The sequence below is a fragment of the Pelecanus crispus genome, chromosome 13, assembly GCF_030463565.1.
Source record: "Pelecanus crispus isolate bPelCri1 chromosome 13, bPelCri1.pri, whole genome shotgun sequence".
In the NCBI taxonomy this organism is placed as follows: Eukaryota; Metazoa; Chordata; class Aves; order Pelecaniformes; family Pelecanidae; genus Pelecanus; species Pelecanus crispus.
In genome coordinates, this window is record NC_134655.1 from 24,942,264 (window position 1) to 24,955,171 (window position 12,908).

The 12,908-nt window shown below is 59.7% G+C and overlaps 1 protein-coding gene across 1 annotated transcript; it reads left to right on the forward strand.

Annotated features, from left to right (window-relative positions):
* Window positions 1-367: 367 nt before the first annotated feature.
* Window positions 368-5,717, forward strand: EDA2R (ectodysplasin A2 receptor). The gene is made up of 8 exons (XM_075720804.1): window positions 368-454; window positions 1,147-1,325; window positions 2,181-2,266; window positions 2,579-2,743; window positions 3,289-3,435; window positions 3,905-4,395; window positions 5,002-5,050; window positions 5,422-5,717. Exons 1-8 carry the CDS (start codon window positions 368-370, stop codon window positions 5,715-5,717), a joined length of 1,500 nt encoding a protein of 499 aa, XP_075576919.1.
* Window positions 5,718-12,908: the final 7,191 nt, after the last annotated feature.

The window sequence follows — 12,908 nt, forward strand, 5'->3', positions numbered from 1 at the left end:
CTGGCAAAGTCCACTGGCCTCCTGCAAATCAGCGACCTGAGCAATCAGTGGGTCTAGCTTCATTCTGCAAATGAAATTTCATTTGCTCCGTGATGAAGGCTGCGATGTGGCAGCAAAACCAGGCAGTTCATCCCCAGCCTTGCTGGGAAGCCCTTCCTGAGCTGCTGGAGCAGCCTGCCGTGCGGTGGGAGCAGCCAGCCGCCTCCTGCCACAGTGCCGTCCCTGATGCATGAGAAATGCAGACTGCCATCCTGGCCAGGGTGGAAACTTCTGCCCAGAAAAGGGCATGCTGCTCTTCTTAAAAGTGTCGGGGCTGGCTGTGACCTCTCTGCCTTCTCTTCCTCTCCTCCTCAGGCTCCTGGCCCCAATGGGCTGCCAAGAGAGCGAGTACCTGGATGAGCATGGGAAATGCACCCCCTGCAGAAACTGCATGCCCGGGCAGGAGCTTTCCAAGGTAAATCATCTGCTCTGGAAGGACCAGGGATCACCTGGCACCAAGACTTTTACAGTGCTAGGGGAATCCTCTGCCAGCCTGCCTTCAGAAGGATAATCTTAGGTCCCGGCATGTTGGGAAGAGCTGGGACTCAGTGTGAAGGGATGGTGAGCAGTTTCCCTGTTGGGAATCCTCCAAGGATGGGAGGCTGAGACAATGGAAGTAACAGATGGGAAGGGATTTCAGGTTGCCGCTCGGGGTGCCCTCTTTCCTTTTTGCTAATAGAAATCCAAATTTCCTCCTGGTCCGTAGCGCTGGGTGAAGCCGCGCTGCCCGGCCAGGCTGCGGCTGGATGGGTGCGAGCAGGACGCGGCTGCAGGGGGGCTCGGCCCGGCCTCATCGGTGGGACTGGTGCTTCCCGCCCAGGTCTGCCCCGCCAGTGGTGCCTCCCAGGGCACACCACTGCTGGAGCTTTCCTCCTCCCTAAACACGGCCAGCGGGGCCCGGCTGGGCAGCAGACGGCTTCCCCGTGTGTCTCCCTCTGAGCCGCTCCGGTGGCGTCTGCTCTCGGCTGGGTTCCGAGGACCCTTCGCGTGAGCGGTAACCCCCTCCACCCTTTGCCCCCAAAGAAGGGACGCCGTTCCCCTCGGTACCGCTTTGGGACCTGAAGTGGCTCCTCGCCGCAGCCGTGCACCCGACCTCGTGTCTTGCAGGACTGTGGCGACGGCAGCGGGGGAGATGCGCAGTGCGTTGCCTGCCCTCCCAGGAAGTTTAAGGACAGCTGGGGGCATCACAGCTGCAAGCCCTGCCTCTCCTGTGCCCTCATCAACCGCGTCCAGAAGTCCAACTGCACGGCGACAGCCAACGCAGTCTGCAGGGAATGCCTGCCGGGGTGAGTGGGGCCGGATCCTGGCTCACGTGGAGCCGCGGTGGTCGCACCTGGGAGCACGCAGGGAGGGGATGGACAGGGGGGGCTTTATCTGAGGCCACCCAGAACATGGGACATAAGAGGAGCCCAGGTGACCCGGGCTGCCTCTTCGAGGACGCTGCTAATGATGTGCAAGTCAGACCCATCTGATGGCCCCTTGTAGGTCCAAAGAAGGGAACCTGAAGGCTCCCATGAATGAGCAGTGGAAGAAAACTCCTTCCAGGCCTGAGCTGTTCTGTGGGCACCAGGGTGGCTAAGCCCTGGAAGATGAGTGGCTGTAGACCACTACAGTCGGTGGTCCCCAAAGAGGAGGACAGACCGTGCCTTGGGTGATGGTTTAAGGAGTTGCAGAAATGAAGACTGCTGCATACAACCAGCCTGTGACATGCCCGAGGGCTACAAACCGCGTGCTGGCGAGCAGTGGGACTTGGGACGGAGGATCGAGTTGGGGATCTGGTTTAGGAGCCTCTTCCCAGACGCACTTGTAGGCTGGGGCGTTTCTGTGGCTTCCTGGAGCTATTGATCGCTATCGCCCACTTCAGCAGACGCGGTGAGGGGGGGAGGCAGTTCGAATGACTTCACTCCTTGGCCGAAGTGGCAACAGACATGAAAAAGTAGCTGCGGGTACAGCTTCAGCCAGCGATGGGGAGACCCGCTGCCTTGGGGCGTCCCAGCCTGCCGGGGCAGGAGCACGGCGGGGTTGGCTCTCCGCTCCCCGCACTGCCGTGGGGCGGACAAACCGCCTATGTGTCCGGAGCCGGGCTGGCCAGGGCTCGCCGCGGGGCCGTGCGCCGCTGAGACCCTCTGCTCTCTTGGCAGGTTTTACCGCAAGGCGCGGATCAGCGGGCAGCTGGACTGGGAGTGCATCCCTTGCACCAAGCAGACGCCTTCCTCCGAGCCTCAATGTACGTGCCGTGCCTCGCCAGCGGCGGGGCGAGGTGCTCTGGGGTAGAGGGGGTGGTGAGAACATGGTGGAGCGGATTTGTGGCATGTGCTAAGTCATGGTGACCCTGTCAAAGGCGTGCGCTCAGGTGTGCACCATCCTCGCACTGATCCTGCTCACCGGCCAGCCTACGCCGTGGGCCACAGCTCAAGCCGCTGTCCCGCAGACCTGCCGGGGCAGGCATGGTCGTTGCACGTGAAGAGGGACGGGCAGGGAGGGGGTGGCCCAAGCCTCAGGGTTAGGCTCCAGCGTTTCGCGGCTGGTGTGTTTGCAGGTCGGTCCAGAACAAACCTGGTGAAGGTCGCCGTCCCAACTGTACCGCCGCAGGACACAGCCCTTCTTGCACTGACCAGCAGTGCCCTGGTCATCATCGTACTGGTGCTCCTGGCACTCTCCATCATCTACTGCAAGCGGTTTTGGAAGAGCCAGTGCCAGCGAGGTGAGTCAATGCCTGCAGTGCTTCTCTTCCTTCTCCTTTCGCTGTTCACATGTGCCCGTGGCCCCCTCCTCGCTGTGCAGAGCATTGCCCCCCGCGTTGCTGCTCTTGCAGCATACAGTGACCCAAACGTTCCTCTGCTTGTACGGAATAAACACCTCATCCTGGTTTTTATATCTGTAGGACCTATGCAGATATAAAGCAGTGCTTTGCCTGCTCAAAGACACAGAGGAGCCTCCCTCCTCCTTAGTACCATAATTAGGAGGAGGAGAATGCCGTTTCACGGGCAGAACTGGCGATCCTCTCTTCCTGGGGCTCCTCGGGGGCAGGCTGAGGTTGAGTGGCTCTTTGCAGGGCAGGATCGTAGGGCTGGTGAGGGAAGAGGGCAGTAGGTTTGGTGGCTGGAGTCTGGGCACGCTGGCGTCCAGCAGCGTGCCAGGGAGCTGCTGGCTCCCGGCTCCTCGCCGGCGGACATACTGCACAGCTGAGGACATGCTGGGGAAGCAAGCCAAGCCTTCGCTCAGCCTGGTTCTCCTCTATCCTCCAAGTCTTCCTGAGGACTCAGAACTTCTCGGGCCAGCGAGCAATGTTCCCAACTGCAGCAGCGCCTGGCAGATTCCTGTGTGAGGAGCAGATGTCTGGTCCCTGCTGCCTGGGTGTGAAGAACCTGAGCCCCTGCTACAGGCAGGCAGAAGGTACCTGCTCCTGCCGCCTTCCTCTTTCCCTGCGGGGAGGGAGGGTGGTGCTGGGCTCCAGCTTGCACGGTCATAGGACCTCCTGAGGTGCCCTTAAGGCAGGAAGGATGGAGCTGGACGGTGTCCGAGTCCCACCATAATGAAGTTTGGGACCCCTCTTAGCAAACGCTTGCAGACCTTGTACCAGAAATGCTGGCGCGCAGCCCCTGCAGCTCCTGATCCCCCCAGCCCGCTCCTGCTCTCCCTGCGACTGGGGGAGGGACCCACCCCACTCAAAACTTTGCAGAAAGGCCCAGAAGTGTCTTTGCTCACGGTGGTGCAGGGGACAGGGGCCTGGCCCCTGGCAGGGTGCTCCCAGCTCTGCCCCCAGGCCCTGGGCTAGTGGGTTTGATGGTGGGGCTGGCAGACCCCCGGAAGGGGCCGGAGCAGATCTCGGGCTTTGCTGAGCCGTGCCGGTTCCTGGTTTCAGGCCCTGTGGAAGCGGTGCAGTTCATTTCAGACGGGGAAGCTGTGGGTCTCCAGCTCCCCTCTCTCCAGCCGGAGATGGACTTGCCGCCAGCCGTCGCGGTCGGTGCTGCCTCCAAAGCCCAGCTGGGCAGGAGCCTCCTGGAAAGCCAGCCCCTCATCCGGGCCTCGGGCCGTGGCGGCTGCCTGGCCGGCATCCTGCCGCCCTCCGACCCCAGGCAGGGCCAGCCGGGCGCGGCGGAGGCCCTGGCCCCCCTCTCCTCCTGCGCCTCCGAGATGCAGCACAAGTGGCCGCACGCCCCAGTCGAGTGCACCGAGCTGGACCTCCAGAAGTTCTCCACCCAGGCGGAGTTTGTGGGCAGCGAGCGGCCGGAGGACGCGGCGAGCCGGGCGGCGCAGAGGATGCCGGCAGAGAGCGGTGGCGTGGGGCGGGAGGGGGCCCGGCACCCGCCCTCCGCCTGCCCAAATCCCACCGCCGAAAGCGGAGAGCAGCCGGTAAGTTCCTCCGGCCCCGCTGATCCTCCAAACCGCTGCCGGACACCTGGGGCACAGGTGCTGGGCTCGCCGGCGGGTTAGGGACGTAGACTGAGGTTCAACAATACCTGGGACTAAGTGGTAATTACCAAAAATGATTTGCCAGATGTTTAGTGACGCATGACTCAACAAGACCTGACCTGCTGGGGCGGTTTCAAGCACCCAAAAGACCAGAGTCAATTTACTGAATGTATAAGCATAGCTTTAACTGATGTGCTCTCGGGTGGTTCTTGTCCTCTTGCTCTCCAGAAAGCTGACCTGGCAGCCGGGGGAGCTCCTTCCTCCTCCCTCTCTGCTGAGCTCCTAATGAACCCGGTGACTAACATCATTGAGGCTCAGAAAATGTCTGGCAGAGAGATGCAGTTAACAGCTTAGCTCCAGGTGACCGTTTATGGAAGCGGTTTGCTGGCAGGCCCTGGAGCATCCCAAGGAGGTCGTTGGCTCCGTGGGATGGTGCTGCTGGAAAAAGTGCCATTCCTCTGAGCCTCTGTGAGGACCTTGGGAGCAGTGACAGGCATTGCTCTTCTCACCAGCCTGCCACCAACCTTGGGGTCTTTGTCTTGCCAGGTGGATGATGCCCAGAGCCTCATGACTCAGATCAGCAGCACGGCGAAGGGTAAGCGTCTTTCCAGCCTCCTCTTTGTTCTCCAAGTATTGGAGTAGCAGAGAGAGGCAGATTCTTGGAAGGGAGCTCCTCCAGAAGCCCACCACAGCTACGTGGAGGTGCCAGGCATCACAGGGACGTACCTGACTTTCATGGCCTTTGGTGCTAGTTCACAGGGTAGATTTTCTGTGAGGTTGCCTTGAATGCTCCCACCTCCATGTTGCTGAGCTCTGAAAGTGATGTTGGAGGAGATACCCATCCTGGCAGGGTGGCATTTCACCTGCTCAGTGGGGACAGGGGCTGGAGTCTGGCTGCTCTGTTTATCCCTATCCTAGCCGGATAGGTTGGTTTCTGACCCCGCTTTGCTGTGTTGCTGCCCCCAGGTCTCCCAGTAGCAGAGCTGCCCCGTTCCTTGGTGCAGTCACTTGCCTTCTTGTTGGACCCTTCCTTGAACGGTGTGAAGAACTTCAGCCACGTGGCGCTGGAGCTGGGGGTCGCGCCCCAGTTGCTGGGACGGATATCCGGATTTGAGCAGCTCGTCACTCACTTCACCTACTCGGGAGACGCGGTCACCATCCCGCTCCTGGCCCAAGCTCTGCAGCGGCTCCAGCGGTTCGACGCCTTGCTCCTGCTCTGCGACCACTTCGCGCTTAGCCAGGCTCAGGGCCGCCAGCGCTAGAGAGGACGGGGAAGGGACGGAGGAAGCTCCAGGCACCGCGTGTACTGGTACGGGAGAGGATCCGGTAGCCCTGCGGTCACATAATCTCTGGTGTGCACGTGGGGAGTACGTGGAGATGGTCTTTGCATCGCGGAACGGAAGGACGCGAGGGGGAGCGTCCCTCCTCTGGGGAGTGCCGGGAGGCTGCGGCCGTGCCTCCTCCCAGCCTCCGCGCGGGAGGGTTTGCTCGGGCCCCTCCGGAGGCCGTTTTTCTCCGGCTCCGTTGCCCCCCGTGTCTGGCAGTGGAGCGCCGTCAGCCGCCGTGCCGCCCCGCGCTGCTCTCGCTCCGCAGTGAGCCCCGTGCAGCCCCCGCTCTCGGCGTGGGGTCCCTCGGCCACGGGGCTCGGTCTCCGTGGGCAGCAACCCTCCTAGGGGCCCAGCCATCGCCTCCCTCCCGTTCCAGCTTTCCCGTCCTCCGTCTGGCCCATGCTCTGCTTCCCAGATGCTGGTTGCTGCTTCCCCGGTTTACTTTCCACTCGCTCCTCTCCCTCCACGCTGGAGACTGTCCTCGGCGGGGGACCTGGCCGTGGCTGCGACGGTGGGCCCCAGCCCTTGGTCTCGCTGTGCCACCCTGGCGCCTTCCCCTTCGTGTCCTTTTTGTGAAGCGCTGCAGTTTTCTCGCCGGACGCTCAGACCGATGCCGGGGATGGGGTGATGTACGTCCTCTGTACAGCGCAGCGCCTGCCGGCCTGGGGAGGCTGCTGGCTCGCTCCCCGGGCCCCTGCCACGCGCCCCGGCCCCGCGGACGTCTGCGGAGCGCGGAGGCTTTGCAAACCGCCCTGCGGTGACACGGGGCGGCCGCGGCACGGTTGCTTCACTGCTGCACCCCAGGGAGCAGCCGGTGCCGAGCCAGCACCGGGCGGCAGCCGGAGGCTGCAGCCTGTGACCGCGGCTGGGTCGCAGTCAGCAGTGACGTCCCTGCGCCTGTCGCGGCAGAGACCGCTTTATTTTAAAATAATCTTTTTCTCTTTTTTTTTTTTCACTGCCTAAAAATGGCCTAATTTTCTCGTTTCTGGGAGTAGCTGCTAGGGAGGGGAGCACCCTTCTGCTTTTAATTTCCTCCTGGAGGATTTGTCAGAGCTTGCAACGGTCCCGCCTGCGCCGGGCGCCCCGGATTGCGGGTGCTGTGCCCCGGGGCTGGTGGCCGCAGGCGTGCGGGCTGTTCTCCTGGACCTGCCCCCAGCCCCTGGGGCTTTACGCGGGATTTTGCCGGCGGACGGGGCTTGGGGGATGCAGCGGGAGCCCGTGCCGCAGCCCAGCCCTGCCCGCCTCTCCGCGGTCTGGCATGTGTGTCGGGGGCGAGTGCCTGCGCGCAGGGCGAGGCGACGCGGGGGCGGCCAGGCATGCGGGAGCTGCCCCGGCACGGCCGCCAGCCGGCATGGGGCCAACGCGGTGGTGCCGGCGCCCGGCCGCGGATGCCGTTCCCGCTGAGGTCATGGGCAGAGCAGCTGGCAGCGGGGCTGCGGTGGGCGCCGGCGACCCGCAGCCCCTCACGACTGGCGGTTCGACGCCAGGCGCCTGTGAGGGGCATCCGCTGTCACCCCGGCTTGTCCCAGGACCCCCGGGCGGCAGCGCCGGGGCCGAGCCGGTGGCACTCGCTCCTTTGTTGCTTTGCTCCTCAACGCTGTGGCTGGGTCCGGCGACCGCTTTCTGCCTTGGACCCCGTCCCCGGGGTCCCGGGCTGTGGCGGCGACGCGGCGGTCGCCAGCAAGCGGCACTGTTACCCTGCCCGGGCGCCCGCCGGGCATCCCCGGCTGAGCTCGCAGGTTTTGCCTTTTCTCTGACCACAGTACTTGGAAAAAAGCGGGCAACCTTCTGGGAAGGCAGCCCTTTCCTCAGACCTGCCCCAACACGGGTATTAATAGCTGCTGTTCTTTTTTTCTTTTCCCCGTTAAATGCTGTTAAGACTTGAACGCGCTCAGGATGTGGTTAGATAACGGGAGGCATGGGCAGTTTCAGCTGGATGTGACACTTGCTCTCCCCCGCTGTTTGTTTCTTCCAAAGTCAAGGTCGTTTTACTGCTCTTTGCTCTGCAAGACCCAGAAATATTAGACCTTGTACTGTTTTAGGCTGGGGTTAGTCAGGCTCTCGTTACATACTTGGTCTGTTACGGAGCAGTCAGGAAAAGTATTGCTAAAGCAAACGCAGCCCAGGGTCAGGGTTTTTTCGTTTGAAGTTTATCTGCGGCAGGGAGAGAGCGTTTGGATTAATCATGTAACAAAATCGAATAAATATTTAATCCCTCTGTAGACACGCTTAGTCACTTCCAGCGGGAATTAAGATAAATTCAGCTACAGCGTCTGAGTAAGAGCGTTCACGCAGCTCAACTCACCAGCTGCGGCTTTGAAGTTGGAACCGGTCTGGGTGGCTTGTCCCGTGCGTCCCTGCGCACGTGTGTCACCGGTGCCACCCGTGGGTGGGCTCCCGGGGTACCCAGCGCCGCGGCAGCCGGGCAGGACAGCAGAGCTGGCCGCCTCCTGTCCCTCGGGAACAGGGGATGGGCAGGAATGGCTGCTAAATTAAAAACACGGAATAACGAGGGCATCGTCGCACGTGCGTGCGCTGCAGGTCCTCGCGTTTGTCCCTCCTGCGCATGCTGAGTAGTTCTGCTGGTGTGCCAATGGGTGGGCTCTGGACCCAGTGGATGGATTTTTTTTTTTTTTTTTTTTCTCCCTTCTTTAAAGAAATCAACCCCGTTCCCTTCATAGTTTTTAAGGTACACTATTATTTTTCAGCTGTTTGATGTCTGAGCAATATTATGCATGGTCCAAACTGAACCTCTGCCTCGAGGCTGAGGAGGTGGCGCGCAGGGTGGGTTTGTGCCGTGCTGTACGCGGTGCGCAGGGTGGGTGCGTGCCGTGCCGTACGCGGTGCGCAGGGTGGGTGCGTGCCGTGCCACACACCGTGTGCAGGGTGGGTGCGTGCCGTGCCGTACGTGGTGCGCAGGGTGGGTGCGTGCCGTGCCGTACGCGGTGCGCAGGGTGGGTGCGTGCCGTGCCACACGCCGTGCGCAGGGTGGGTGCGTGCCGTGCCGTATGCAGCGCGCAGGGTGGGTGCGTGCCGTGCCGTACGCCGTGTGCAGGGTGGGTGCGTGCCGTGCCGTACGCAGCGCGCAGGGTGGGTTTGTGCCGTGCCCCAGCCGTGCCGCTGGGCACGCTGCCTGCGGCGCTGGGCTGGCAGGAGCAGGCAGCGCGAGGCAGGGCTGGTTTTAGCCGCGTTTAAGTGTGTTTTAACTGTTCTTGGTCACACCCAGAGCCTCATACGTGGTCCCGGTGCAAGTCGCCGCGGTTGGTGCTCCAGGGAGGCTTGACCCCGCACGAGAGCATTGCGGGACGGGGCTTTTCAGCGGTGGAGCCCCCTCAGCTCCCACCCAAGGGCTGCTCCCCGCTCTCGCTGGTGTCCGTGGCGGGCACCCTCCTTTCCAGCTGCGGTGACAAAACCGGCTGTGTTTACACGGGCCAAAATTTCTACAAGTGGCCTTTAACGCCCCCCCCGGGACCCCTTTGGCCGGATTGCCACAAGCCCAGCAGAAGCCCTCGGGAGATGGGGAACCACGAGAGCCTGGAAAACGGGGCAAAACGCTGCAGCTTGGACATCGGAAGCGGCGGCAGTCCCTGGGTGGTGAATTCCTTTAGCTGGGAACCAATGGACTTGATACTTGACTTTTGCTTTTTAATAGTATTTTCAGCACAACACATGGAATGTAAGGGAAGGAAATTCCCATAGTGCTGGATCTTGCGTTGCAGCGTCAGGAAGCTGTTCGTGCCAAGCTGGCATGGCTCAAAAAGAGTGGAAAGAAATCAAATAATTCAGCATCTGTGCAAACTTTAGCTGGGGCTGAACAATGGAAATAACGCTTGTGCGGCGGGATTATTTTTTTTACAAGCGATTGTTTTTGACACCACTCTTGTCTGGAAGTCTGATTTGCAGAGGAATTTATATGATAAGTTTAAGTCCAGCCCTGTTCTGGAAAGCTCTTAAGCACAGATTTAAAAATAGGCACATACTTAAATCCTATTAAAATGTTCATTGAAATGAACAAGTGGTTAGTACATCCTTGGGTGCTTTTCTTGAACAGGGTGCTTATAAGAATTGTACCTTCAGTATGCTCTTGCAAAAGCAGGCAGTACTGAAGAAAACTTGGTTTGAATGATCTGGGCACACTTCTTGGAAAAGTCTGCAAGTGTTAGGGGGAAATGCCCTATGTCTTTTGTTTGGATTACTTAATAATACAGACTCTGGTGCTTTTTAAAAAAAAAAATAATTAAAAGAAATACATTTCTGTAGCCATGGTTTACCTAGGGGAATACATGGTATTTTTTATGGTGGATGTTATTTTTCTTTAAGGTTACGAATAGGTTATTTATATTTTTGTAAATTCTGTGTCACTACCGTTGTAATTCTGAAGTAGAGTTGTTCCTGTTGTTGTTTGGGGTGATGTCTGTATTCAAATAAAGCAGTAGCTGAAGCTCCTGCCCATTTTGTTAAACAAGGGATGTGTGCGTGCCCCACATTCCTCCCAGACCTGGTGCTCTTGAATGCTGTGTGTTTGTAGTTAAATAAATTTCAGGGTTGGAGGTGGTGATGCTCGGTGAGTTTTGATTCCTTTCCCTCCGCCCGCGGGTGTCTCTGTTGGGTGGGAGCGTCGGGACGGGCGTGACGCCCAGCCCCTTGCCCGCGACGCCCAGCCCCTTGCCCGCCCGCGGCTACGGGGCAGCCCCAGCCCGGGGGGCATCCGTGCGGCCGGGGCGGTGGCCGCGTGTGCTAGCCACGGGGGTCCCGCGGAGCAGCACGCCCGGGAGGGGCAGGTGGCCCTTTGCAAAGCGGACGCTGTTGCAGCCGAGTCCGTCGTCCTCGTGATGCTGGTGTGGGAATGGGGCAGAAGCAGCTTAAATGGGCGCTGCTGGAGAGGAGCAGCCGTGGCCCCCGGCCCCTTCCCCGCGAGGTGCCTGCCCCGACCGGGGGCAGCGGCTGCTATTTGTTCTGCAGGTTTGATCTTCCTCAGAAGGGTCAAATCCCAGGCGGGGTTTGTCGCGGGGCCTGGGGATGGGGAGGTGGCAGGGACCCCATAGACGATGCCCAAGGAGCTCCTGTTCCTGAAGCTTCGCTGAGGAGCAGTTGTTCTTTAAGCTCAGTAATTACAGTGCTCGTTAAGTCTGTTCATGCCCTTACACTTGGTCTGTTTGAAATAATTATTAGAATGAAGGATACGATTTTCTTTTCGAATTAAAGCTATTATACTTGTCCAGACTCTCGCAGGCTTTACAGGTGCTGGCACTGCTTTAGCTCATTCCTGGTGTGAAGATACCCCCACGCGATGCTGCTGCGTGCCGCCCTGCATCGCTAACCGTGCCTCTGCCGTTACAGCAGCGCGGTAGGCACGGATGGAGAAGCCTCTGACATCAAGGCCCGGAAGAACAGTCACTCATCACTGAATGCAAAACCGTAGTATCGGTAGAGGTACTCAGCGTGCGTGGCTTCCAAAGAAGCCTTTTCCATGGAGTTCCTTGGGTGCGTGGGGCCTCTGCTCTGACAGATGCTTGAAACGACACACCCCGAGTTAGCAGCGCGATGAATCTGCTGCTGCCCTGAGAACAGCCAGCTGTACTGAAGGGCTGCGAGGAGTCGGTCTCTACCTGCACCGAGCCCCGAGTAAAACCCGAGGTGGATGGCGCGGGCAGGCGTGCGGCAGGCTCCGGAGGAGCCCGGCCCTGCCACGGGTGAGGCGCAGGTCTCCTGGCCTGGCTGCGAGCCCAGCCCGTGCAGAGCAGCTCGCCTGGGGCCGCTGGCTCGCTGCAGGGAGGCTGTGCTGGAGGCGGATCTGCTGGGAGAGCAGCCTCTTGCGTGCTGTCGGGATGGGAATTCAGCGTATGCCTTGGCTTACCTTCGAGTGCCTCCTGCTTTTGGGGCTCTAACCATCCAGGACTTCTCATTCTCAGGTGTCTGAGGACCGGGCATGCTGCAGTAGGTAAGGTGTGGGTGGGTTTGGCCCTACCTCAAGGGTCTGCTCTTCTGGAGAAGTCCCTGGGGTGACCACTCCCATGTAAAGCAGATGTTTACACCCAAACCAGGAGCTCCCTCTGAAGAAGAGGTTTACACCCCGCTCTGCTTCTTGCCTCAGAGCATTTGTGTTGTCTGGTCTCGCCTCATTTTTGGCTGATGCACAAGGTATGATGATGATAAACCGTGTTCCCCTCAAAGTACTTGGGGTTCTTGTTCTCGGCACTGTGATAAAAGCAGACATCTGTGGTCCGGAGCTGGCAGGAGGGCCATACTGTATGCAAGGAGGGAACGTGGGGTTGAAAACCAGCTCCTAGGTGGTCAGAAGGCAGCTGACTCCCACCTCTGCAGTTCCTGGTGCCGCCTCGGCCACAGTTCGCAGAGAGGCTGGCAGCATATCAAGATGCTGGGGTACACACGGTCCTCACCTCAACTGCCTCCGGGAGGAACATCTCCAGCTGGGATGCAGAACTGATACAAAGGCATTCAAAGCACACGGGGTGACTGCTTGACAAGCCTCCAGTTCCAGAGCAGGATGCCAGTAAATGCCACTTGGCCCACACGAGGCATGTGCGCTGGGCGTTCTCCGAGCTGGTCTCTGGAGCAGGAATGCAGACGTGTGTCCTGCCTTTCACAGCAGCCACAGCTTGCAGCCAGTGATCCTGCCAAGCCAAATATTCCCGACCAATGGGTTTTTGCTTTAAAGAACTTGGCTGAAACGTGTAGGGTGTTGAGATACAGCACTTGCATCCCCTGATGAAGTAACTGCAGAGGTGGAGACCAGTCACTAAGTCCTTGTGTAGACCAGTAAACTCTGAGCAGACTTCATCTAAGACCTGAGGTGCTGTTGCAAGGCAAGTGGGCTCTTTGCATCTTTCTCACAGGGGGCTCCCATCTGAGGGCACGTCCTTCTGCCCAGCGAGCACTGAGTCGCAAAGGGGAGCTGATGGAGAGGTCTGGCCAGGCTGAAGGAGACATTCCCGCTAATGAAATGCTCTGCATGGGATGCTGCTTAGCAGCCTACAGCAAGAGCCGGGCTAATTAATGAGCCCTGTATTAACAAGGACTGCATGATCTGTAACAGTTAACTCACATGAGCTTTCTAAGTTTTCCCTCGTGTGCAGACTCTGGATGCACAGAGCAAGTATTTTT